Raw genomic sequence first — 27,735 nt, forward strand, 5'->3', positions numbered from 1 at the left:
AAATAAAAACAAACATTTAAGTCTAGTAAACAATCTTACAGTAACAGCTTCCTCAGAAGTATACACGTTTTTGTTTAGTTATAAATATAGCATACAATTTCAGTCCACATTAGTGGATAAAAAACGGTAATAAAAAACTAAGTATCAAGTTCTTTCAAGTGAAAACATAGAAATGCAACATGCCACAAAACTTAAATTAGCACATTTGTAAAGAGCAGCTCAATTTCTTTGAGTTTTGGGTCCCAGTGCTTCCAGCCACTCCAGCACAGTGTCCAGTTCACCCACTGCCTTCTGTGCTGCCCTGTTTGCTTGTAGCTGCTCAGCAGAAAGAGGAACAAGGGAAAAGTGGAAGAGTTAGATAAGAAAATAGATCTGAAAACAACACGTGTGTCTTTCAAGCAGGTGATACTCTTATCATATAAACTCAGATTTTATTCACAATAGAACACAGAAATAATATCAAAGGTTTAAGCTGAGAAAAAAATGAACTGATTTTGAATCTGAAGGTAACAACACACGTCGAAAAAGTCGAGACAGGGGCAACAAAAGGCTGAGAAAGTCAATAGAGGAACATTTTGCAACTAATTAAATTTATTGGCAGCATGTCAGTAGCGTGACTGGGTATAAAACGGGCCTCTTAGAGTGGCAGAGTTTCTCACAGCTAAAGATGGACAAAGATGAAACTATCTGCAAAAACATCGGCTAATTGTTGAATCATTTCAGAATAAAGTAAAACTGCTTTGATTATCTCGTCATCTGCAGGACACCAAGAATATAATATCATCAAAAGACTCAGAGAATCTATTGTGAATAAAATTTAGTTTACAAGATTTAGAAATCATTGCAGTTTTTGGCTGTTTTATTTGAAGTGAGTTATAGATTTAGGTATTTTCTCTGTGTGCTGTGTTTCTGTATAGTAACCCATTTGTGTTTGTTTCTTGTTGAAATCCAAGACAAAAAGTAACATTAATAAAGATATTATTGACATACAACAAAGTTTCACAGCTCACAAATTTTCCCCTACTAACTAGGTCATATTAGGAAAATTACAACAACTGATGTTGGGGCTTATTATTGAGCGTCTAAGACAGGAAGTCATTTTAGATTTTATTGTGTGTCTTACCTTGATAAACTCAGCATGCACTGAATCAATTGTTCTCTGGGTTTCTTCTCCACATTGGCAATGCTATACACAGAAAAGCACAATTATCATTACAATCTATGACAGCTTTTCATTAAAAGAAGAAGAAGAAGCACATTTTGAGACTGGAGAGCAAACTTACACATTTATGGATGTCTCTTCTGATGCTCACGAAAGCGTTGGCCAGAGCGCTGGAGCAGCGTTGTTGTTGTGGCTCAGATGAGGCATAGTTGCTGAACACTCTCTCAACATAGAAACGCAACACAAGACGCAGGAAACAGCATGTCTGACCGTCCTGAGGGGGACATGGCGAAAGTCAGATTCTAGAACCTTTCACAACCTATCTTCAGAATCCATATTCTGGTGATAGAGACTTAATATGTGGAAGACACTTGTCAAAAAAAGGGAAGCAAAAGTAAATCTAAAAAGCAAATCATCATGACTGAGTGGCAACACAACGCAAGAGCTCACCTGAACATTTTTCATCAGTGATCTATCCAGAAGTTTCATTCCGATCTCGTTGTCTTCTGAAATCTATCACAAAAGAAAAAGAAAAACAAAGGATCAGTTACAACGACTTTCTGCCACTTTAATCTGACGTTACACTTGTGCAAGCTCTTGCCAGAGGTTTTGATTGCATGACTGAACTCACCGCATTTGATCGTATGTGTGCGTAGTATTTGCGCAGCTCGTGTGTGTGAACACTGACAGAGCAGCTGTCCAGATGCAGAGTTCGGCTCTCAGCAGGTTCAGTCAGACAGCTGAGCAGCAGGAGGAGGAGGAAGGAAGCAGAGCAGCCGATAAGCATCTTCATCCTGATGATGGCGATCTGGTGAGAAAGCTAACAGAAGCGTTTCGGTTTGTAAGAATTGTGTATTGTGTAAAATTGTTGATTGTTGATTAATTTAGGAAAAAGGTTCATCACTGTTTCCTCAGATCATCAAAACAGATAAAAAACTTCAAATCCACAAATTAAAAAATACTTTATGAGCATTTATAGATTCATAAATGGATATTGGATCATTTAAAAAAAAAAAACTGTTTATAAACTACCAATATCCAGAATAAAGGAAACACTATGTCAAGTCCATCAGCTGCCATCATCATTGCCTGGAGAAGTATCACCTGTATTCAGACTCACCTGTGCGTGTGTCACTCAGAGGGAGAGTTCTGGTGAAGCTGTGTCTCTGGGCCTCCATCCTGTGTCCTCTTATAGTGTGGAGTAAGGGGATTTTTCTTTTCACCAGGTATTGAACAGGTTAAACATGCATGGGACTCCACAGGTGCATGCATGTGGAGGAGGAAGTCTGGTGCAATTAAAGGAACTCCCGGTCATGTTTCAGTCTCTGATTGGAAGAATGGAAAAAAGAATTATTGCTGATTTCCTCCTCTTTGATGAGTAGTGCTGTCTTTGTGAAGAAAAACTTTCACTCTCAGTGATGCGTAATGTAAATAATGAATGAGTAATCATTGTTGCTAGATTAGAGTTTCATCATTTAAACTGAAGCTGCTGCAGCTTCCGCATTAAGACGTCACTCCCTGAATCATTTGCCTTACGAGCTTTTAAAGTCTGTGTTGTTTTAATGTGATTAATTTGTAAAAGGAAGTGTTTTGTGGCAATATCATTTTATTTCTTGTCTCTTTTAGATTTCAGATTGATTGGTATAGCTACTTCCAAATGTTGCATAACACTCTGGGTGTATACTGGAAATAAAGCCTCTCATTGACTTTTGTCTTTTTACTCGAAGGGCATTCTGACATCACTTCAGTCAACAGGTCCTGATTGGAAATACCTACCAGACCTGCTCGCCAGCCTGTTTTACCAGGGTGCTTTTGAAGTCTTCTAAAACTTCATTTGCAGCGGTAGGAAGCAAGAAAACCCAATGAAACTAGGAATAACCTGTAAATGAAGTCAATTAGAGCCAGTTAAAAAGCCTCGCATGCTTCTCTATTGTATTCTCAATTCCACCAGAGTTGCAGTCCTGCAGTACTACCTCTTTAATACAGAGCCTCGGGAACAAAGTGACTTTTTTTTACACTGAAACCGGAAACACAAAAAATTGACAAAATTGCCATCGTAGCCACTGTCAGTTTCTCTCAACCTTTTTTGAACAGTTATTCATTGAAAGAAGCTGAAATGTCAGCATGTTTCATTGAAATCGTTTTTAGACATCTTAAAAGGTAAAATCATCAAGCATTTTAGAAACAAGTGGATATTAAATATTTTCTTGCTAAGGTATCTTATGATGTATCTAATGAAAGTTTGGCTTAATCCGGTCATTCTTACATGCACATAGTTACTTCTGTTCGCGCAGTGTTGTGCAATTTTGCAGCCTTTAGTCACTTCTGCTTTCTTACATGTTAAACTGTCACAGTCAATAAACACAAAATGAAAAACCCTTTAATTCATTTGCGATTTAAACAAACACGCATGTCTTTGGACTGGGGGTGGAAATCAGAGCACCCACAAAAACACCACCCAGACCACAGGGTCAACATGGAAAGTGGTTCTCAAACTGCGGGGAAGGCCCCCACTGTTAGGACACAAAGGTACTCCCGGGGCCTCAGAAAATCAGGCAACAAAACAGTGAAGTGAAACTAAATGGAATGATTTTTTTTTTTTAATGAAGCATGAACCAAAGCAGTTTGCTAATGCTATTGTGATGATGTTTCATTTCTTTCTGAAAAGTTTGGTTGTCATATTTTTCATTTTACCAAATGTTTCCAGAGCCAGGCCCTTCAGGCTAGTTCAGCACGCAAACTTCTTTTTTTCAAAAGTCATGTTGTCCTAACTCGTTTAGCATGTGGTTAACTGCTGCCTTGCTAAATAAACAAGGGCCTCTCATGAAAAAATGTTTTCTGGATGCTAGCATATGTTACTTCAGTACCTGTGTATACTGTTCAGCATTAACGTGAGCTTGTGTACTAATGTACTACATCATAAATGCTGTCTTTTCGATGAGCTCAGGCTCACAGGACGTGGCACCATTTCTGGATCTTTTTCTTTGAATGTTGCAGCTTTAACTTGTATTTGTGACTCAAGCGTCAAACTGTGTTCAGTAACGGTGAGGCCATTCAGTGATTTACACAACTAGGTTCTTGTCTCTTTTTATTATGTCACCCTGAGAAACAAATCTTCAGATTATCTGAAATTTTACATTTAGAAATTGTTATTCTCAAATAGCCATGTATATATGAGTTTAAAATGAAGCCAGCGAGGAAGTGCACAAACCTTTGGTTCCTGCCACTTGAAGTTAGCTGCGAGAGGAAGTCATGATGATAAAAAGCCAAACTTTAAAGCATTAAAAAAAGGCATTTTTAAGACCTGGTGGAAAAAGAAATGTATATAAATATCCACCTGGATTATTGAGTCAAGACTTTGGGTGGGTTCATTGACAGGTGTCCCAGCACAAGTAGCTGTGGCCCTTTAGCATCTACTAGACCTCACCTCTGCTAATTCAAGTCACTGGTATAGACCTCTCCCATGTTGGTGCTTCTGGAGCCTTTAATGGTCTTAAATGAGTAACTTGTATTCCTCTGTGGTGCAGACCAACACAGAATTTTGTGCTTCAGTTTTGGTGAGTCAATTATTAGTTTTTTACTTAGCACTAATTTGCCAAACCAAGCTTCACTTATATTTCAAATATGTTAACTTCAGTCTCCAAACAACCAACATGGCGTCAGCCAAAATGCCGACCTTGACGTTATGGTGCTACATCCGTCTTTTACGGTTCTTGCACACTTTCACAGACAGGCAATGCCCTTACCTCTAGCTTCTTTGGAATGTTCCTTTTATGCCTGGTCAGTTACTAACATGTTGCTTTTATCCAAAGGCTCATATTATTGTGAAACAGGTCGGGTTGGTGTCGACTAAGCAGAGAGAGCAGTGAGGCATATTAGAAAAGAGAAATGAGGAAGAAAACTACATTTTTTATTTCAAACATCAAGCATTTTCAGATGATCAAGGAGAACTTTTATTTTCCATTGTTTGTACAAAGCTTCTTTATACAGAAGAATATTATACAAAAGATTAGGGATAACAAGAATAAAATGACATTTTTACAAAGAGTATCTTGAAAATCACAGGCACATTTGAAACTGTTTTAACTACATGGAGCTAGTTATTTAAAGCTGGTTATCTCTTTTAACTTACACTGCATATTTATTCATTGCCTCTGACGGCTGCCCCACTCTGTTGACCTATTCTTGTGAACTTAACTACCGTTTATGTCTGTAGCATGTCTGTAAATGTCCCTGTGTTTTCAGGCTTTGCTCAAGCTATATTTTTCACTTTTTTCTTTACATGAAGTTTTGTAAACAAAAAACACTGATAAACTGCAACTACTGCAGAAACCTAACTCTAAATGTCAGCATAGCCACAGTTTATGCTGATTTGTAGTTTAATGTTGGGACTGTCCAAAAAATGGCAATAGTTAAATTTGTCATCACAATTAAAAAAGTTTGAACCATCCAAGTTTTGCAGTTATTTGCAGTCCCTCTCTCAGTATTACAGTTCCACAGCGTCTACTGCTGATAAACACCATACTTTGCAATGAAATGCACCTAGTACAAAGTGAGTCTATGTTTTCATGGATGTGTGTGTGTGTGTGTGTGTGTGTGTGTGTGTGTGTGTGTGTGTGTGTGTGTGTGTGTGTCAGTAGTACTGTGCAAAAGTCTTGAGCCACCCCTCATTTCTTGTTGTTTTGGAGCCAGACTCTCTTTTAATTCTTTATAGCAGTGAGCAACAATTCTCCAAGATCTTAAAATCTTTTAAAAGTTTTTCTGAAAGTTATATTCAGAAGAAATAGGTCAAATAATCCAGCAAAGATCTGAAACATGACCTGAGAGATGCATCTGACCCTTCAGTTCGTTTACTGTTCACTGAAGCCTCATAAGAAATGGAAGAGTGGCTGTTAAGAAGTAAAATGGAGAAAATGTTAAGGTATGTCAAATTACACAAGAACTGGACCAAATATCAGTCCCAACGGGTCTTCTTTGAAACAAAAATTTGAATTTTTTAGTTCAAATTATAGTCAATAAGAAAGATGTAACACAGTTTGTGACTGCAGCCAAACATGGCCGAGGCCCTGTCATGGCTTGTGGCTACATTTCAGCGAGTGGTGTTGGGGATCTTGTCAAATCAATTGACATCAATACTACAGAAATGTACGGTCAGATTTTGATCCACCACGTGGTACCTTCTGCAAAGTATCTGATTAGAAGAAGCTTCAACTTTCAGTATGACAACGATCCCAAACACACTGCCAGAGCAGTAAAAGATACCAGGACAGAAAAACACCCAATTAAACACTGTCAGTCTTGGATTGGCCTCTCCAGATCCCAGACCTCAAAATTGCTGAAGCAGTGTGGGATCCTCTTGATAGGGAAGAGAACAAAAGGCAGCCAACATTCAAGGAAGAGCTTTGAATGTCTTTTAAGAAGCCCGGACAACAATTTCTGGAGACCACTTAAAGAAATGAGAAGAAAGCACATTTTTCACACTTTCCTAGCAAAATATAAAGAAATGCTGCGTAGCTCAAGACTTTTGCACAGTACTGCATGTGCAAGCCCCCATGCCTTTAGGCATGGTTTTCCTAAATGACAATAGAGTGAAGGAGCCTGAAGCACATGATGACATCCAGAGGGATGGGAGGGTTCAGGTGATTTCCATCCAAACGGAGATACCTGAAAACAACAGAGCAGGTATCTAATATGTCATTGGGATTTTAACTCTTTGAACTTGGCATTTCCACACAAAATTCTTTTGTTCTTGTTTACTTCCTGTTAACACACAGGTCACGCAGCTCAGACAAGTTCATTATTTAGGTTAGTGCTGAGACACGCATTATGACATAATGTGAAATACCTTAGCTTGGGAACCTGGCTCATATCACTCGGGTCAGCTTGCACGCTGTATGGGCAGATCTGGGTGCCATTGATGTCTGTCAGGAAAATACACAGTCATGAAGATCTAGTCTTCAAGTGCTCACATGTGCATATAAATAAGAAAATATGCTATTTTAGATTTGACAGTTTTGTTTTTTTATTGTATAATTTATTTCATTATAGCAATTTACATACAGGAAGAGCAGGGTATAGCCTGATAATAGTCTGAGAAGATAATTATCTTAAATATTATGCATAATGTGAATTTTTTTATTTAAACATGCAATGCTTAGCATACATTTTCAGAAGAAATCTTTATTTTTTATGATGTTTTAACTTAGAAAATAGCATGAGAAATGTTTTTAGGAATATAAAAAAAAGGATACAAAAAAGACAGAAATATGAGTGTGTTTAAATGATACTGAAGTGGGTATATTTGAGAAAAAAACAAACACACCTTTAAACAGAGCTCAACTGTAAAATTGATTATACTTTATTGCAAAACACAAGTAGGTAAGTATTTTAAATCGCATCACATCTGATTTTTCTCTGTAATGTGACACATACTCAGACATATAAGCGTTTCAAGTTGAAAATGTGCTGTTGTGTTACAGAGTCCACTAATATTAATGCATTTCTAACTGTGTAGTTATATGTAGTTATAACCCACAAAACAAAACAAAACCCAGCAGCATCCTTCTCTCACCCCAACCGGTCGCAGCAGATGGCCGCCCCTCCCTGAGCCTGGTTCTGCCGGAGGTTTCTTCATGTTAAAGGGAGTTTTTCCTTCCCACTGTCGCCAAAGTGCTTGCTCATAGGGGGGTCATATGATTGTTGGGTTTTTCTCTGTATCTATGAAGCGCCTTGAGGCGACTTTTGTTGTGATTTGGCGCTATATAAATAAAATTGAATTGAATTGAATTGAATTAACGGTCTGGAAGAAGATTGCATTGTGTAAGCCCTTAAATTATTGCATCAAAATAACTAAGAAACATATTTTTTAAAATAATTCCAAATACAATTGAACAGGAGGACACATCTCGTCATGATAATTAACTTCAGTGGAAGTTGAAAAAAAAATGGCCTGAAGCCAAAGTAGTTTTGTAGTCATGACGCAGAAACAGGTATAACAGAATACCCTGAAAAAATACTTTCGGTTTGTGTTGCACGCTGATCAAATTACAGCTGTAGTGTCAACAGACTACACTGATCTGTCTTCATTAAAGTCGGCATAGGACACAAGACAATTGGGTATAATTAACCAAGATAATTTACAGCGGTTAATGCATAGGTTAAAAAGGGGGGGTTGAATCTACGACATATTATTTGTTTAGTTGCTACACCACCAGATCCAAACAGAAACAGGGAGACATGGACAACACTAAGACCACATTGAACTGAGAAGCTAAGGTGACCTGACACAGCTGCAAGTTGCTGGAAGTTACATGAAGAGCCCTGACATTCAGCCCAAGTTGAGACAAACTGTGGTTATGCTCCCTGATGTGGAGGCCTTGCTTTAGCACAGTGATGACCACTCACTGGGACAGACGTGGCTGCTGGTTACTTACTCTCAATGCTGTTGTGGTCGAGATGCAGGTGCTCCAGGTGACCGTTGAACAAAGGAATCGAAGCGAGCTGGTTGTGGGACAGTTGCAAGTCTAGCAGGCTGGAGACATTGAACACATTCTTGGGAACTCCTTTATCACTCAGCTGGTTGTAGTTCAGCCTCACAAAAGCCAGGTGAGCATGGTTGTCAAAGTAGTTTCTGAAAAAAGACAATAATAAAGATTCTTAGTGGGAATAATCAACTTTGGGACAATGCGTGCACCGTATACTTGCTTTGGGATGTCATCGATACGGTTCCTATCCAAGAAAAGCTGCACGAGGCTGGTTGGTATACTAGTAGGCATCTTCTTCAGCGTGTTATGAGCCAGGTTGAGCTGCACCAGGTTCGTAAGGCCCTTAAAGCTGTTCTTACCCAGGCCACTGTCACTCAGCTGACAGAAAAGACATCACATATTTGCTCCACAAACGCTAGAGATTTAGTTCTCCATACATGTCTAGATAGCACAGTGTTGTAACAGTGAGGTTCACCTGGTTGTGATACAGATCGAGCATAGTCAGGCTCCCCATGTTGTTGAAGGCCCCAGGTGGGATCTTGGAAATACGATTCCTACTAAGGCGGAGCTGTTCCAGAGTTTCTGGGAGGCCTGAAGGGACTTCATTAAGCTGGTTTCGTTGGGCGTAGAGATACAGAAGTGCTGGAAGCTTTTCAAACACCTGCGTGAGAGATAGATGCAAAGCAACCGTAGTAAAGTGATTCTATTTCTTTAAATCCTGAGCATTTATAGAGGTGAACTCCCTGACCTGCTTATCTATCTGATGAATACGGTTGTTTGCTAGATTGATCCAGCGGACCTCAGAGGCGTTGAGGAAGGGCTCCGAGGTTATCTCAGAGATGTAATTGTTCTGGAGATACAGGTAGTGAGTCCTGGATGGGATTGCTGGGATTACACGAATGTTCCGGTTCTCGCAGTTGAGCGCATTCGGGTAGCTTGGGGCGCAAAAACACTCCCGGGGGCAGTCAGGAAAGATGGAAGGTGGGCCCAGGATGGGTGGGGGGAAATCTGTTGGTTCCTTGGGCTCAGGCTGGGGTGGTACAGTTGGGAGACGAGCAGGAGGCTTTCTGGGGGTAGCTGGGCGCCTGGTGGGCTTCTTTGGCCGAGGCCTCTGTGTGAACACTGCCCCCAGTAGGAGGAGCAGAGTCAGTGCAGACAGGAGTCTTGCACCAGCCTTCATTGTCCTAGGAAAAGCATAAAGTGTAAGTAGTGATTTCTACTGACTCTGCAGTAATCAAAGTGAAAGGCATTAAGTTAAGGAAGAAAGATGCTTCAAAAAAACAAAAAGAAAAACTAAATAGTTTAATTCAGTACAATATGTCCTTTTGTGTCTGTGAAGGTTCTCAGTCATCCAGGTCATTGTAGTCTAAGGAGCTTGGAAAGAAAAGTGTCTGGACTTCTTTAAGTTGCTTGAAGACGTTTCACCTCTCATCCGAGAAGCTTCTTCAGTTCTAAGGTCAAATGGCGGAGAGTCCCAGATTTAAACCCAGTGGGAGTATCCCCCCAAAGCGGGACAAAAGGGCCCCCTGATGATCCTCTACCTAATCACATGAGCCAAGGTGTGAAAACGGGTGTGGGTCACAATCAGCCAGGGTTTCAGGTGAGCTCATTGTGAGCTGGGATGTCATGCTTTCTCCAAGCATACACAGTCTTTCGAGGATGCCAATGTTAACATCTTGGACAGAGAGGACAGATGGTTTGAAAGAGGAGTGAAAGAAGCCATGGATGTCCACTGTGAGCGACCATCTTTGAACAGAGGCGGTGGTTTGCGACACCAACTGTCTGCCATCTATAATCCAGTTTTGAGTTCCCTCCCCAGACGTCTTAACGCTCATCCTGGGCCATCTGACCTCAGGAAATCGCATGATAGGGTGGGGCCAGGTTTCACAATGAGCTCACCCGAAACCCTGGCTGATTGTGACCCACACCCATTTTCACACCTTGGCTCATGTGATTAGGTAGAGGATTATCAGGGGGCCCTTTTGTCCCTCTTTGGGGGGAAACTCCCACTAGGTTTAAATCTGGGACTCCCCACCATTTGACCTTAGAACTGAAGAAGCTTCTTGGATGAGAGGTGAAACGTCTTCAAGCAACTTAAAGAAGTTCAGATGCTTTTCTTTCCAAGCTCCTTAGAATATGTCCTTTTGGTGCTTCTTTCTCCATGTGGGTGTAATGACTCAGCTGTGTACAAACCCTCCTTTTTTCCTACAAGGCTACGTGCAATCCAGGGCATTCATCTTATCTCTGATTTTACTAAAAATATCCGTTAGTTTGTATTTCCCTTTGGAAAGATTCCACTTTAAAGCTGGTTACTGTTCGACCCATTTTAAGAGGTAGTTTTCAGGGTTGAACTGAGTGAAACAGCATTACCAAGGCCTACATGAAGCAATGCTCACCTGACTCTATAAAAACATTGAGGTTTAATTTTATATACCAAGATTGTCCCCAGCCTACCTTAAGTATTGCTTCCACACTTCTATTGCAGTTTAAACTAATGTAAGATGGACATGTGTAGCTCGGTAACGTAATCTGTGTTTGAAGAGGTGGGATCATCTGAGGAGGAGCCATACATCCTTAATTTGATTAAATTCAAGAGAATGTAGGGCAGATACTAATACAGGAAATGAGCGCTTATGAAAGGATAAAGGCACTATTGTAAGCATGGGTCGAGAGGGGGGAGGTGTGTAGAGAAAGCAAGCCTGCAAGGTTAAAATATGTCAACAAAAGGGAGGCGCACTGGAATGAAGCTCTCATGAACTCAATATGTATTTACAGCATTTTATAATCAGTGTGTGTTTAAAATTTCACACCAGGAGGATTTGTTTTGTGTGTGCATGAGGAATTTTCCAAAGTTGCTTTGAAAAAGGAATTTCCATTTTGTATAGTTCATCACATTGATCATACAAGGAGTCATCTTAGGCACACCTATGAGCTTGCATTTCACAATGAGAGGACAGGGGAGGTGATTTTTACATGTTCTGTAACTGACGGGGTTTAAGAATATATAACAACTGTGAGCAAATCGGTTTAGCTACAGTGCTATGAAAAAGTATTTACCCCCACGCCCCATTTGTCACACTTGCATGTTTCAGATTATAAAACACATTTCAACATTAGACTCAAATAACCAGAGTAAATGCAAAATGCAGTTTTTAAATGATGATTGCATCTATTAAGGGAAAACAAAAAATAGCCAAACCTACCTGGCCTGGGAAAATATTCTGTGGACTAACAGGACTCGTTGCATCTGGTGTAAAACTAACATAGCCAAAAGTACATCATACCACCAGTCAAATATGGTGGTGTGATAGTCTGGGACTGCTTTGCTGCTGGACGACTTGCCGTAATTGATGGAACCATGATTCCTGCTCTCTACCAGAAAGTCCCGAAGAAGGTCCAGCTATCCGTTTGTGCCCTGAAGCTTAACCTCACTCGGGTTATTAAGCAGCACAATAGTCCAAAACACACCACAAGATCCACCTCTGAATGGCTCAGAAAAGTACAAAAAAAATGAAGATTTAGACCCTTGAATGTGTCTGGAACAATTCTGAAAAGAAGAGTGTGCTAAAATTACTCCACAGCAACGTAAGAGCATCATCATCAACGGAGATGTTCGTGCGGCACTGGCGGCACGGAACACCGCCTTTGCCTCCGCGAACACATCGGACTACAAACACGCACATTACCAACTCCGGAAGACGATCAAAGCAGCCAAACGTGAGTACAGGGACAGGGTGGAGCAACAGTTTGACAACCCTCGGAGTATGTGGCAGGGACTAAACACGATCGCAGACTTTAGAGGGAAAACCAGCACACCGCAGACCACGGCCTCTCTGTGTGAGGATCTAAACGTATTCTACGCTAGATTCAACACAGCGAACACCATGAGACCGGACAGTGTGCGCACCGCGGATGACGTCAGTGCGCACACTGTGTCTGAGGAGGATGTGCGGAAGTGCTTCAGGAAGGTGAACGCACGCAAAGCTACTGGTCCGGACGGGATTCCCGGCCGCGTCCTCAGGTCATGCGCGGCTCAGCTGGCTGGAGTGTTCACGCACATCTTCAACCTTTCCCTCTCTCTGTCTGTAGTCCCAGCCTGCTTCAAAATGGCCACCATCGTCCCTGTACCCAAATCCTCCACCATCTCCTCATTGAACGACTGGCGACCTGTAGCCCTGACCCCCATCGTAAGCAAATGCTTCGAGAAGCTGGTCAGGGACTTCATCTGCTCTGCACTACCCGACTCACTGGACCCTCTACAGTTTGCATACCGCCACAACAGGTCCACTGATGATGCCATAGCCCTGACACTACACACTGCCCTGTCACACCTGGAGAAGAGAGACACGTATGTGAGGATGCTGTTTGTAGATTACAGCTCAGCATTCAATACCATCGTTCCCTCGAAGCTGGACAGGAAACTGCAGGATCTAGGACTGAGCAGCTCCCTCTGCAGCTGGATCCTTAACTTCCTGTCTGACAGACGCCAAGTGGTCAGACTGGGCAGCATCACCTCATCCCCCATCACACTGAACACTGGTGCTCCACAGGGGTGTGTACTGAGCCCTCTCCTGTACTCACTCTACACCTACGACTGCACAGCCACTAACAGCTCCAACATCATTGTGAAGTTTGCGGACGACACTACAGTGGTGGGTCTTATCACCAACGGTGATGAGATGGCTTACAGGGAGGAGGTCAGCGCCCTGACCCACTGGTGTCAAGACAACCATCTCACCCTCAACGTCGCAAAGACAAAGGAGTTGATAGTGGACTTCCGGAGGTGCAGAGAAGTACACACCCCCATCACCATCAACGGCGCTGCTGTGGAGAGAGTGAGCAGCTTCCGGTTCCTTGGAGTACATCTGGCTGAGGATCTTACGTGGTCAGTACACACAAACAAAACAGTGAAGAAGGCGCAGCAGCGCCTCTTCTTTCTCAGGAGACTGAAAAGATTCGGCATGAGCCCCCGCATCCTCAGGACCTTCTATCACTGTGCCATTGAGAGCATCCTCACTGGATGCATCACCACCTGGTATGGCAACAGCACCGCCTACAACTGCAAAGCTCTCCAGCGAGTAGTGCGGTGCTCTGAACGGATAATTGGAGGTGAGCTTCCCTCCCTCCAAGACATCTACAGGAAGCGTTGCCTGAGGAAAGCGGGGTGGATCATCAAGGACTCCAGTCACCCCAGCCATAAACTGTTCAGACTGCTTCCATCAGGAAGGAGGTTCTGCAGCATCCGGTCCCGTACCAGCAGACTGAGAGACAGCTTTTTCCATCAGGCCATCAGACTGCTGAACACGTCATAGACACCTCAGCTTCACTACTGGAACTTCAACATTATGCACTCCACACTGTATATAAATGCCACTTGTTTTGCACATATTCAACTCTGTATATTTTATATATTTTATTATTATTATTATTATTATTATTATTATTATTTATTTATTTATTTATTTATTTATTTTTTACTATTTAATTTGTAAAAATGTGTATACACACACACACACACACACACACACACACACACACACACACGTAGGAAAATATTTAGTATACACATCCAGAAATGCATACACTATTATATATTGTACATATATTTATTAGTTTCAGGTTGGCCATTCTTGTATTTTGCTCGTTTGTGTTGTTGTGTTTGCACATCTCTGTTGCTTGTGGGGCTCGCACACAAGAATTTCACTCGCATGTGCTGTGCCAGTGTGCCTGCACATGTGATGTGACAATAAAAGTGATTTGATTTGATTTGATTTGATTGTCAGTTAGGGAAGGGAATCGAGAACCAGTTCTTGCAGAGAACTAGTTCCCAGTAGTTCAGTTTCTTGGAATTGTTGGTTTGCTTGCCTGTGGATCACTGTTATCAGTTGTAGCACTCAAACAACAATCAGCTGATTATCAGCTGATCTAAGTTCACATGCAGGAGGAGGAAAACAGTGGCACAGTCTGCAGCGTGGATATGGACTTTACTTTCAATTCATTGCATAATAGGACGAGAGCACGATGTTACAGTAGACAGAAACAGCTGCATTATGCTGCTAACACAGCTTCAGGTTTTTGCAAGCACCTGTACAGACAGCATGCTAATACTAAGCTAGCCAAAAACACAGAGAGATGTTATGAGTATATGCCCAAGCCCAGGAGTCAGACCCTTAACTTCAACAGGTAAAAAAAAATGATGAGCAGTTTTTACCTGTTCATGTTTCTACAGTAGAATCACTGTGGCAATCACTTTAAAGTCTCTTTTTGCTTGTGTTGTGTTGTCAGCATTGTGTTTGTGTTCATATGTCTGTCCTCATTAGGATCAAGATTTGCATTGGTGTGTAGGACTGTAGCCTGAAGGTGTATCTTGTTAAATGTTAATTATGAGGCAAAGCTTTTCAGCTCATTTTATGAAAAAAAAAGAAAAAGTAACGAGTAAGTAACTAAGTAATGTACTGCATCACCTTTAATGAAAGTGTTCTGTGTAATATTTGTAATATTTACTTTTTTGAGTAATGACCCACCACTGAACACAACAAGGGGGAGAAATAACTCCACAACATGCACAAACATTTGACAAAGCACAAAGCAATTCATTTGCATGAATGTAATATTGACATGATGGTTAGAGATGGTGGTGACTCTCAAAACAAAGCCAGTGAGATCCCAGTGAGAATCGATAAGTAATACTAATAATGGAATCAGTTAATTCTTCTCAGTTCCCATCCCTGCCATCAGTTATGTTTGATTGCAGTTCTTGCTGCCAAGGGAGGCACAGCCAGTTATTAAAATTTGGGGGGCAATTACTTTTTCGCAGAGGGCCAGGTAGGTGTGGATAACTTTTTCTCTTATTGAGAGAAGCCATCATTTAAAAACTGTATTTTGGTATTAAAATCTGTTTGATGATCTGAAACATGAAAATGTGACAAATATGCAAAAACATTAATAAATCAGGAGGGAGAGGGATACTTTTTCTGTATGTGGACAATGAAATTACGTCACACTGAGACTGAAACACACACATACACGCTGTTGTTTGGCTTATCATTCCAGGTATTTACCCTTCAGTGAATCTAATTCACGTTTCAAAGTGAAACGATCTTTTTCAGGCCATGGTAACTATGGCTAAATCGTTATCCTCTATATCATGAGCAAAGGCCTGCAAATAAGTAAGATAAGATAAGATAAGATAGAACTTTATTAATCCCTCGGGTGGGTTCCTCTGGGAAATTGGGTTTCCAAAAGCACAGCACCGACAGAAGTTACAGTTACAGAATGTTATATACACACACACACACACACACACACACACACACACACACACACACACACACACACACACACACACACACACACATATAAATACAGAGACAAATATAAATAAAATATACGAAGGGGATAAATAGAATAAATAGGAATAAAAATAAAAATACAAGTGAATTGCACATTTCAAGTATTGAGGTCTATTTGCACCATTTACTATTTACAAAAGTATTGCACAAAGGTATTGCACAGTGAGGTGAAGAGGCACTACAGCTTAGTTGTTCCCCCCTCCTTTGTCCTCCTGTTTCTCCTCCCTCTCCCCTCCAGAGAGGAGTTAAACAGTCTGATGGCGTGTGGGACAAAGGAGTTTTTAAGTCTGTTAGTTCTTGTCTTGGGGAGAAGCAACCTGTCACTGAACAGACTCTTCTGGTTGTTAATGGCCGTGTGCAGTATCACAAAGTATCACAAAGATTTAGAAAAACAAACTCTCATCACAGAGGCACCATTTGTTTCCAGTGCTCTTTCTCTTTGCCTTTGATCAGTTTGATATAAATCATGGCGCAGGAATGAGCCTCATATCTAAAATGCTTGAAATAACAAATCTGAACATTTCTCTGACAGCATTCCCTGGCACTGCCCTTCATTTTCCCTCTCAGAGCCTTGCAACCCCTCGTTTAAATCCAGAGCCAGATTTCCTTCCTGTCGTTCTGCTGTTATGACCAGAAGTTTGGCAAACAATTAAAGACTCAATATCCACAATGGCTGATTCACCAGTTTGTTATTTATGACCTCAATGAGTTAATCTGATCGTTATCAGCATGAGAACTATACTTAGGATGGTAGGACAGAGATCACTGCTAGTACATGACACAAACACTCTGTTGCAAAGCTTTAAAACAAACAAAATCTACTGTGACTTTGAACTGGATCTGCATATTTTAAACATCAGAGACTTTTGTCTTACTGGACTTGATGAAAACCATGTGGACCTACTAAGTGGTGGTATTACGTTCTCAACAGCTGTTTGCAAGGTTAAAAACATATATCCAAGTACTGGTGAGATAAAAGTTAAACATTACTAAAAAATAACACAATCTTACGTTACTGCTGATATTTTTCATGTGCAGCTATTAAACAGTTTGCTTTATATATATATTTAAAGTTTAGAATTATTTGGTTAAAGGAAAAGTAGAAAGTCTTAGGAATTAGTGTGAGTTTTAGGTTATATCTCAAAAATTTTCAGTTTCATAACGCCCTTTTCATCACTGATGATGAGCTCTTTCCAACCTTTTTTTTTTGGCAGAACAGCCCGTCGTTCCTTTACCAAAAAAAGAAAGAAAGAAAAAAACTAGTGTTTCATAAAACCACTTTTTAAAAAAAGTCATGATGAAAAGTTACCCCCAGTCGACTTCACTCATCTGAGTCCTGTAACTGTGACTAAGCACAATAATCACAAAGGTTATGCCAAGATTTTCTCTAACATCTAGTGTATATTATATATATACATGTACAGATGTTTTCCATACATTTAGAAATACGAAAACTCCAACTAAGTGTGCTCTTTGATGCTCTAATAAAACATGAGAAATTTATTAAGAAGCCAAACGACAGTAGATATAATGTCAACATAGCTGAGAGCAGAAGAACGAACATCAGAAATCTGGAAACTTTCATCCCCGCGTCTTTGTACACATCGCCATCAGCCAGCTCCAAAGTAGCTGCTGTTTTTCTTTTCAAACTCTTCACACACTTCACAAACCTTCCTATGTCAGCACATCATGTGATTGCACATTTTTTTCAGTGCATGCTTGTTTTTAAACCATTTCCAGAACGTTCCATTTCAGCTTCTTAAACTGTTAGTTTACACCCATGTAGGAACTGCATCCATCTGAATTCACCACAGAAGAAGCCAAAAATGTATTTGTGCACCGCCTTTAAAACCCCCGGGGATCCATCTGATTGCCAAAAGTGAGCAATATGGCATTTCTTTTGTAAAAAAAACAGCAGCTAAAGCTCTTCTAGTCTGCATATTTTCACTTGCACTGCAGTTGCAGCTCTCTCCACTCACTAATGGAAAAAGATGAAATCAAGGTGAGCGTGCAGCAGCACAGAAAAGCAGCAGAGTCACAGCGTGTGGCAGCTCCCTGGAGGACAGAGTACCACTTTGTATGGCAAACTGTTTCTATAGAAACTCGGCAGCATGGCCCAGCTGTGCCCGTGCCAGGATTCCCCTTCTGTCCACAAACACTTCCCTCACTGCCTCTCCTGGCTTCTCTGTTTCACACTCACACACACACATGCACAGAACTCTGTCTGCATTCTTACCTTTACTCATCAGGTCCCTTCAGTGGAAACAACAAATAAAGGGTCTTACCTGCCTCTGGTACCTGCCCTCTTTTGTCAAGTCACAAGTTTTGTGTCTTTTCTTCTCTCTGCCTCTCTCACTCTTCTCCTATCCCTCGCTCCCTCACTCCCTCTTGCTCTTCCTCTGTTCCTCTGGTCCCTAGCCCTCCCTTCCCTCTCTCTCCCCCTCTCGCTCTCCTTTGGTGGACAAGCCTGCCTGTTGGGTTTGTTCCCTGGCTTCTTTCCCTCTGAAGGTCACAGTGGTTCTTTTTTTCACCCCCTTAGCTTGGCTCAGAGCCACAGAGGTTTAATCTTAATTCCTTCTGGTAGACCACCGGCTCTTTTATGTGACTGAACCGTTGTACAGTTTGTTATTATTTTGTTTTTGTCAACTATATGATGAGTGTGTAGGTCTGAAAAATTAAACAACTAAATACATAAACACCAGGGCACCATGATGTGTTTGCATGCCATATTTGCGTGTTTGCAACAAGCCTTAGTTTCTGTATCTGTAGTCTTTGAGAAACAAACACTGGACCTCTGTGAGGGAAAGCCCAGCTGTAACTGCATCTCCTCTTTGTCTCCCACCCACCCCGCCATTGTTTAGATGACTGCACTCAGATCCAGTCATGTGCTTTTCATTAGAAGCATCTCTCCGCTGACTCCATGGCATCTCTTCTGTGTCAGTTAAATATCCAGGCACGCTCTTTCTTTTTTCTTCCCCCCCTTCCCTCTAGTGTAAGTACACGAAAGCAGTCTGATTTTCGAAGTCCAAATGTGGAGTGGAGGGTGATGTGATGGGGCTCTCAGGAAGTGGGGCTGGTGGCATGAAGTAGGGTCTGTGTGTGTGTGTGTGTGTGCATGTGTGTGTGTTTAGCTAATATGTCACCAGGGGTTTGGAGGTGGACATGTGTTTGCTACCCTGCATTCCTGCAGAGTGAGCTGCAGCTGAATGATAATGAGGTGAACATATGTGGGGATATGTCTTTAAGACACATGTACACACATGCTTCCTTTTCCCGCCGCGCTCCTGTCTCCCACTCAGTCAGTGATTATGATACAGTCGGGTCAAACATCTGGACCAGACTGTTTCCAGCTAAGGAAGGAGAGTATACTTTAACAAACAGGTCGCAAAACGGGTGTGTGTAACAAATACGTCACCCCCCCCCCCCCCCCCCCCCCCCCAAATCTGCTCTGCTGTGAGAGTTGTTTAGTGACTCAGCTCTAATCAGCGTCAGCGACTTAATTTCTGTGTAAGAGTTTTTCTCTCTCTTTTTTTGCAGCGTTCGAGGATGACATTATTGGAAACAGCTGCTCATTAGCAGCACCAGTCCAACATTTGTTTAATGTTTCATATATCATGGAAATAACACAATAACCAAGAAGTTTACACTGAACATCCACCCATCCATTTTCTCTCTCTTAACCAATTCATGGTTGCTGGCGTGGGGGTTGGGTTGGAGCCTATCCTAGCATTCTTAGTGTGAAAGGTGGGGTACACTCGGGACAGATCGCCAGTTTGTTGCAGAGTTTAAATTGAACAAATTCTAAATTAAATTAAAGGGTTTTTCTGAATGAGGTAGCCCGCCACAAATTTCTCTTGCTGCTGTTTGGCCCTAGACCCACACTAAATGTGACAAAACTGGTCTGTGGCTGCAGTGTTCTCTACACACAGGTGGGCATCTGTGAAAAAGGGAAAAAGTCTGGGTATTAACTAGTCCTAATGTTGTAGGACTAATGTACTCATACCCTGCAATAGTGCAACAGATGAGAGAAACACAACAAAGAGAAATAGCAGCATGTTAAGACATCTATGTTTTAAGTATAAGGCAGAGTCAATAATTCTTTAGCTTTTTAACTTTCACCTGACTGGTTGGATAGTAACAAGAGAGCCACGTGATCCAATCCATTTTTATTTTTATTTTTTGTAGGCACTGATGAAAAAAACAGCACCAAATTGATAGAGAATACTGCAGAAAAGAGGGGTCAGAAATAGGAGACTGCATTCTGTGAACTGATCACCATTTAAACTGTGACTGCAATAAAGATTTGACTTGAACAGAATGAGTAGGAAAACCACTTCAGTTGATTCAGTTTTATTTATATAGCACCAATGCACAACAACAGTTGTCATAAGGTGATTTGTGTTTTACGGTAAAAATCCTACAATAAAGAGAAAGAAAGAAAGAAAACCCCAACAATCGCACAACACTCCCACCACCAGCAACACCACCCACTCATGAGCAAGAATTTGGTGACAGTGGTAAGGAAAAACTCCCCTTTAACAGGAAGAAACCTCAGGGAGAGTCAGACTTGGTGAGGGGCAGTCATCTGCTCTATCCGGTTGGGGGTGATGGGAAAGAAAAGTGGGCAGAGGGAGAGAGAGAGAGACAAGTGACATCGCCCCACTTTGATGTTTGCATTTTGATTTATGTTTAATAAGCTATCTTTGACTTAAGTAAACCTCTCATGTGGCTTCATGGCACCTACAGTACAGTTGTGAAGCACGTCATTCATTATCACCTTTTGTGTCTGAAATGGTGATTCTTGTATTTGCCACAATTTCACAACTGTGCTGATGCATGCTCACCATCTAAATACTGACATGTTTAGACACCATACATCTGCATCATTTCTTCTTGTGTGTATCAGAGCTTAAGCAGCCTTTGAGGATCAAACTGTGTGGTTTTGTTTTGCATGTGGAAACTGAGTCACATGGCCTGTGGAATGTAACTGCTTGGCCTTGCAGTGTTCAAGTACAGCCAGAGCCTGCACAGAGGTGAATGGATGTTAGGGCTCTCAGTTTTTCACAGCTGAATTCAACCTGCTGGTTCGAGAAGAGGGGCGTGTATAATGCCAGACCCTTGTCTTTACAGTAGGAAATCTTTAAGCAGTACTCCTTACCAGAGGTATCACATGCTGCAGCAGCTGTTTTCTTAGCAAATGGATAGAGTGAAGCTGGCTCAGCCCCAAAATGACTTGGTGTGTGTAATAATGTGAGAACTTTCCAAGAACGGTCTGTTCTGTCATCTAGAGAGTGATTTGGATGATTGAACTATTTGGTTTAATGGAGTTGCATATTAGTTTTAGCCAGAAATGTTCCCAGAGGAAGTCCAGTGAGAGGAATACTAATATTCTCCCAAACATTTACAGACAACTTTCTTTTTGCTGCAACAGCAAGATAATATGAAATCCCTTAGGAGAGCGTGTTTGTATATTAAGCTCTGAAGGCCACACCCTCTCTCTTATTTTCAAAGCTCTCAGTCGCTTTATGCCTTTTTTTTGGCAAATGGCAAGAGTTTATAATAAAACAGGGGTTTTGTAGAAGTCTCTGTGTTCGACTTTAAAGGATTCATGCTAAGACAAATCTGGCGTCTCTTAGATAATTTTCTGATTGCACAAATTATTTTCTAATTACTCATAAATAAACAGTGTTATTGAAACAAAGTAATGTTTATAGAAATATGAAAGAAGGATTTTGGTCATAAACGCTGAACTCTCTGTGCTAAGTGTCTTCCTTTAGGGCTTTAACAGTAAAGCATGCAGTGGCAGTCTACCCTATAGGATAAAGTCCCAGCAGCTGTTCATCAGCTGGATCCTAAATGCACACAAAGAAATCGTGTTATATTATTGATAAACTCAGTCTTTTATTGCTAGTTAGGACAAATTTTGCATGGTCACGATAAAAGTGAAATAAAACACTCTGAGCACCATCAGTCTGGGTTCCAAAAGCACCCGATGAAGCATTTCATGATCTCAAAATGTATATGAAATCATGAAATGACATGTTTTGGCTGCTGTCACACAGTAATTTCCCAAAATTGAGGTCAGATCTGGTTTATGTTATCCTATGAATCATAGTACATAATACATTAATAGAAAAAGCGGTTCACAAGTATGACGTTAAATAAAGGATCCTCCTGCGCAGTTAAGATTTCCAAATCAAAGATCACGTTGCACTCAATCAAACATAGTCAGACTTCAACTCACAGTGTTCACTCCCATTCTGAATCAGTAAGTCATGTGTTAGCGATATTTTCCTTTAAATGTGACTAAAATATTTTGTTTGTGTCGCTTCTTTGAATATTTGAGCATTACTCTAAAATACGATGTATCTTTGGAGACTTCGATACCAGAAATTTGCCCTTGGGCTGTGGTAGAAGGAGAAGCGGGGTTATATAGAAGTCTTGATTAATCTATTAACTCTGTTAATATCTACAAAATGTTTATCGTCTGCCTTGACAAGTGGCTACAGCGTGAACATGCAGTGTCCTCGTGTAATCGAGCATAGAAAAAAGTGCATGTATAAATGTGTGAAGGAGGTATGCAGGACCTGAGGCTTTGAGTGCTCATGTGGAGTAGAAAAGCTCTATATAAGAACAATTCCATTTACCGTGTACAGTTTAAGCACACACACACACACACACACACACACACACACACACACACACACACACACACACACACACACAAACAGTATAGATGGTAGTGGTTGATCTGCTGAATTGGAAGTTTCAAAATGATTCTCCACAAAACCAGTGGGTGATGCCAGGGTGGCTATACAGTACTAGCCCTGTGACGCATGGGTCTGATCAGGTGTAATTCACAGCTGAGGGTGTTTAAATTCCTCAGCTAAACCAGTGACAGCTTTCATAAAAACAAGCAGCACTGTTCCATAGCTGCGGTTCAAGCATGTTATTCAGTCTTATCTCTGCTTTTTCACTTAGTTTTGGTTTTATGTGAATTTTTTTCAGTGCTCCATAATTGATCGCAGCACTTTTTGACAGAAACAAAGTACCTAGCGAATAATTAAATGTCAGTGTCTATCATATACTGCGTATTTTAATAGCACTTTATTTCCTCTAAAGCACTAAAACTCTACTTTCTAGTAAGAGCTTTTCATTCCTACACGTGCAGTTTAGATTGTAAACTGTGGAGGCTTACTAAGAATTGCCTGTCTTATGAGACAGAGATAGATGGAAGCAGGTTTCTCATATTCTGACTAATGAGCGTTTCTAAGCAGGCTGAAATGACAGCTAATCAAGCTGCTGTTAGTGTCGCTTATGTCTTTCTAGCTGGCGTGCGTTAAAGCAACAACACTGTGAAAGCCGATCCTGACATTGTGCATCGGTAGCCTTCACACTGACTAACATTATGCACACTGTCTCAACATGCTAAGAAATCTAAAGCTTGACACAGCTGTCATTGCTTGGACGCTTGCTCTGCTTGAACTTGTGGGCTGGCATGAACATGCTTAACGTCTGCATTTGACACCAATTTTGAATCACAGATGGATTCATTTAGATTAAAAAAGTGTTTATGAAGTGTAAGCGTGATACCGGTGCTAGAGCTATCTGCATGTTTGCACATGGCCTTACTGTGTTGGGTACGTTGCACGTGTTTCACATGTGAGGCTGCGTAGGTTAAATGAGGAATGTCTGATACACTTCCCATAAGAGTTCAAACTCTGCTCACACATAACACACGTATATCATATTCAACCTGGACCCTAAACCTCACATTTAACACCTTTACCCACTCAGACAAAGCAACCTCAACCCCCATTCCACCTACTGTCTCCCGTAATGTTTAGTCAAGACGATAATGAAAGTATCATTTAGGTAAATAAACAGGAAAACCACAATTGCTAAGTTTAATCTGAGTTGTACTGCATTACTAGTTGCCCAAACATGGGTCTCAGACAGGCGTAGGGATTGTGAGAAAACCTCAGGACCCCGAGTTATAAACAATACCTTTCAGTAATATGACAACTTTGAGGACTCTGATCAGTATAAATGCAATAAATCCATTAGAGCACACATTTTTCTGAAGCATCTTAAAAACAAAATAAATAAATAAAATACGCTGAGACTAAAATGCAAATTTGGCATTTGTTCGAGCAATGTGCTATTACTCATTTCTTTGGCTGAAGCTTCCAGGCTCACTAACAGAAACTTTATGAACATTATGCATTTCCCTCCATTTTGCTGAGGCTCATTACTGTAAGCTTATGGCCATTCCTATTTGTGAAAGTGTCTCAGTAAAAAGTAATTGCTGCCATAAGTAACAGAAGAAATTCTTACTGCGATATGCAATAGGAGGGACCCTTTAAGGAAGGACAAGACAGCACAATCAGCATCTGTGTGCAGTTTTATGTGTGCGTGTCTGTGTGTAATGAGAGGGCTGGAGGTCTTAGTCCTGCTTGTAAACAGGCCTGTAAATGTAACTAACGGCTTCCTCAGTCATCTCGCCAAAACCACCAGACCCATGCAAGTCTGCACTGGATTCCAAGCTACCATCTGTGCCTAGCAACAGACTCTTCACACAGCTGGGCGGTTCCCATCAGCTTTATATATAATTACTCTATTAGTCACTATAGGGGGCTGGCACATGAGCACATTCATAATTTTTCCTTAACTGTTTAATACAGATTTAAGGAAAAGTGGCTTTATGGGGGAATTGTGGGCAGAGACACAATTACCCAATTCACTATCCTGCAAGTACTTCACACACAACCTGCAGCGCAGCTATGGACACACAAGTCAGCCAGTCTTTTACCTTGAAGATAATTAAAGACAGAGATGCTGATATTTTGGCAACAATCCGGTTAATTCATTGCCACCAATCTCTGGCTTTTTCCGATTAAATATGGGGTTAATTCACTTCTCCAAAGCATCCCCTCACTGTTAAGACAAGACAAACAGGGAAGAGCTGTGAAACAAGTAGAAGAACATGTGACAGGATTTGTAACTTACCCCAAGATCTTTCAGATGAACTGGAAAGTCATTCATAAGCCAGAACTAATGGCCCAGTGAGTATTTAACCTTACTGATGTGCTGCTTTCTGAATGCACCGTGGCATGGCACTATAACTTAGTCAGCTATGTTAAACTGGCATTTAAATAACCCATAGCTTCTCTTCTTTCCTCATTCTCTTGTAGATGTGGACACAGCCACAGGAGGAGCTTTTACCTCATTTTCATCAGTTTGACAAAAAAAAGTATAACTTCAACAGAGGTACTTTCTAATTAGTTTATATTTTTATTTCTTTTTTTTTTTTTAATTCAGTTTAGTTTCAGATTCCAGAATGGATTTTCTTCTTTTACTTTCATTTTTATTGTTGTAAAATGTTTAGTTTTAGTTAATTTTTTTTATTACTATCAGCATTCGTTTTAGTCTTTTTATTTATTATTGTATGGAGGGCATATGCCAGAGGCAATATTTTTGAAACTCAGTACAGGTATTACAATAAAAACACTGAACTTTTTCAAAAGCAGATGACTCTGTTTGCAAGAGACGTCCATGAAACCTTCATCAGTGAGACATTTTTATTGATTTGTTTAAGTAGTTTAAGCGTTTTGCATTTTCAAAATTTAGCTAAAATGGTATTTCATATCTATCTATCTAATCTTATTTTTAGTTTAGTTTCAGTTAACCATAATAGCAATCGCGTGCAATGAACTGTGGTCTGAGCTGTCAGCTACAACACAGCAAGTGTTTAAATATTATCTGAAGAAGCAAGACAACATCCTGCGCTAATGCATTGCCATTTCTACCCACAGTTTCACCGCAACAACAAATAACAATAAGAGATAACATTAGTTTCCACATTGTTCACACATTAGCAAAAAGCCCCGTTATTACACTTCCTGCACACTTGATGCAACGCTGTCATTTATTTGAGTTTTTGACTGTGGAGTCCGATGACTCAAGTTCAATATTCACTCTCCTCGGCCAAATACGGGAGGGAGAAGTGTGCGTTTTTGGTGCTAATTTCTCAACTATTTCCGGTGTTCAGTTGTCATCTGTCTCTCTGTTGTTTGGCACTGAGAACGTGGTGTAATATGGGTTAGAGCCAGTGACAATGAACTAATACAGAAAAATCTGTGACTATAAAATCAACACAAACAATGTCATAAAACTCTGTAGCACTTTGAGAAATCTTGCTCCAAGGCTTCGGAGTCTGTTCCTACATTAACATATTTTTCTTAGCAGCTCAAAATCAAGAAGGAGAACAGATCAGGAAGCAGCTGGGAACCATCCAGAAATATTTGCGATGGTAAAACAGATCATTGACGGCAGTGAATTCAATCGGAGATTCAAAGAGGCGAGTTTTTCCAACACCTGACGGGACAGTTTTGCGGGCAGGGGGATGTGATATGTGAAGCGTCCTGAGCTCTGCAGTTCTTTATGTTGCTGTTATGACACCACAGGGAACTTCATAGCAGATTGTTTTGACTGGTGGTTTCCAAGGCACAGTTTAGTTCAGAGGAGAGGAATGGTGAGAGCCTTAACGATTTCACCAGCCAGAGTTTTGTTCTGCTGTAAAGATAATACTCCTGACTATGAATAAAGTCTAAACAAACATGAGCTTTCAGTCTCTTTACAAAATTTAATACTTATTCAAACATGAAACCGAAAAAAATGAATACACAGAGCTGCTTTTGTATTTTTCCAGATCCATTATGCAATCTTTCCACTTTGTTTAGGTCATCTTTTGAGCAAATCTGTGAGTCTGGAAGTAGAAAAGGCAAAAATTACACATTATTTTGCAGTGAAGGACATTTGCCACGTCAGTGACTTGCAGTCAGTGCACCAACAACAGCACCTTCAGTCGCTGATTCTTCTCTCAGTGGTGTTTCAAGCAGCCTTTAGGGCGTTAACTCGTGTCATCTGGCTCCACAGTGAGCTCTTCTGTATCTGGCAATCTCACAAACCAACACCTGCATCTAAGAAGGTGCAGGTGTTAGTTTAGAGACACTATAAATGGCTCACTCTAACAAAATATGCACCATATTTTAAATGTGGTTCCCCTTAAATTGCAGTTTCTTCCAATAAATACGTGGCTTATTTATGATCATCATGCTTCATGGTTCGGAAAATGAGGAATACATTAGAGGTCTGGTTTAAGTGTGGGAGGGCGAGTGATTTACAGAAAAAATAAGCTAAAAAAAGTAAAGATTATTACCGCAGTCGCTCTCCATAGGTCATTAGTGCAACCATGTTATTACATCTGCCAAGGAGGTTGCAGTATGTACAATACCATTTTGTCAGGTTACAAGCAAGAAGTTAAGGGAGAGGTGGAGCGTGGGCAAAAGAGGAAGCCTTTAATTCCTGTTGTCAGTGCATTAGGCACTCTAATCACGCACAGTGATTGCATAAAAAAGATATTTAACAATACACTGATTTTCCACTCTTTATTATTAGCACATTAGCAAATTCGTCATAGCTAATCATAGCTGCCAGATATGAAGTTAGGTGATACGTCACCAAGATCTCTATCAAAATCAGCTTTGATACACAGACTCAGAACCACATCTTAAAAACTCTTTATATCACCCACCATTTTTGCGGTATGAAGGAATATGTCAGAAAACAGTCGATTATTGGGTTCAGTGATGGTGTGCTCTCTCTGACTGCCTTTCAAGTTAAGACCTGTAAATACAGTGAACTGTATTATTCATATTATAATTATAATGCTTTA

General features: G+C 40.7%; 2 protein-coding genes across 3 annotated transcripts; both read right to left on the reverse strand.

Moving 5' to 3' along the window:
* Window positions 1-219: 219 nt before the first annotated feature.
* On the reverse strand, window positions 220-1,955 carry il20 (interleukin 20). Its single transcript, XM_085353997.1, has 5 exons — window positions 1,794-1,955; window positions 1,613-1,675; window positions 1,284-1,436; window positions 1,124-1,186; window positions 220-315 (listed from the first exon to the last, which is right to left on the reverse strand). Exons 1-5 carry the CDS (start codon window positions 1,953-1,955, stop codon window positions 220-222), a joined length of 537 nt encoding a protein of 178 aa, XP_085210123.1.
* A 3,152-nt stretch (window positions 1,956-5,107) lies between these two features.
* Window positions 5,108-18,390, reverse strand: prelp (proline/arginine-rich end leucine-rich repeat protein). 2 transcript variants are annotated; one of them, XM_085353998.1, is made up of 7 exons: window positions 18,284-18,390; window positions 9,395-9,830; window positions 9,122-9,307; window positions 8,867-9,024; window positions 8,596-8,792; window positions 7,008-7,083; window positions 5,108-6,826 (listed from the first exon to the last, which is right to left on the reverse strand). In XM_085353998.1, exons 2-7 carry the CDS (start codon window positions 9,824-9,826, stop codon window positions 6,736-6,738), a joined length of 1,140 nt encoding a protein of 379 aa, XP_085210124.1. In that variant the 5' UTR covers window positions 9,827-9,830; window positions 18,284-18,390; the 3' UTR covers window positions 5,108-6,735. The 2 variants fall into 2 exon arrangements, with proteins under 2 accessions (XP_085210124.1, XP_085210125.1); XM_085353999.1 differs by lacking the exon at window positions 18,284-18,390 and adding an exon at window positions 11,850-12,206.
* Window positions 18,391-27,735: the final 9,345 nt, after the last annotated feature.

The sequence above is a fragment of the Diplotaxodon limnothrissa genome, linkage group LG5 (assembly GCF_057381915.1).
Source record: "Diplotaxodon limnothrissa isolate DT_005_m linkage group LG5, D_limnothrissa_male_GT1.1, whole genome shotgun sequence".
Lineage (NCBI taxonomy): Eukaryota > Metazoa > Chordata > Actinopteri > Cichliformes > Cichlidae > Diplotaxodon > Diplotaxodon limnothrissa.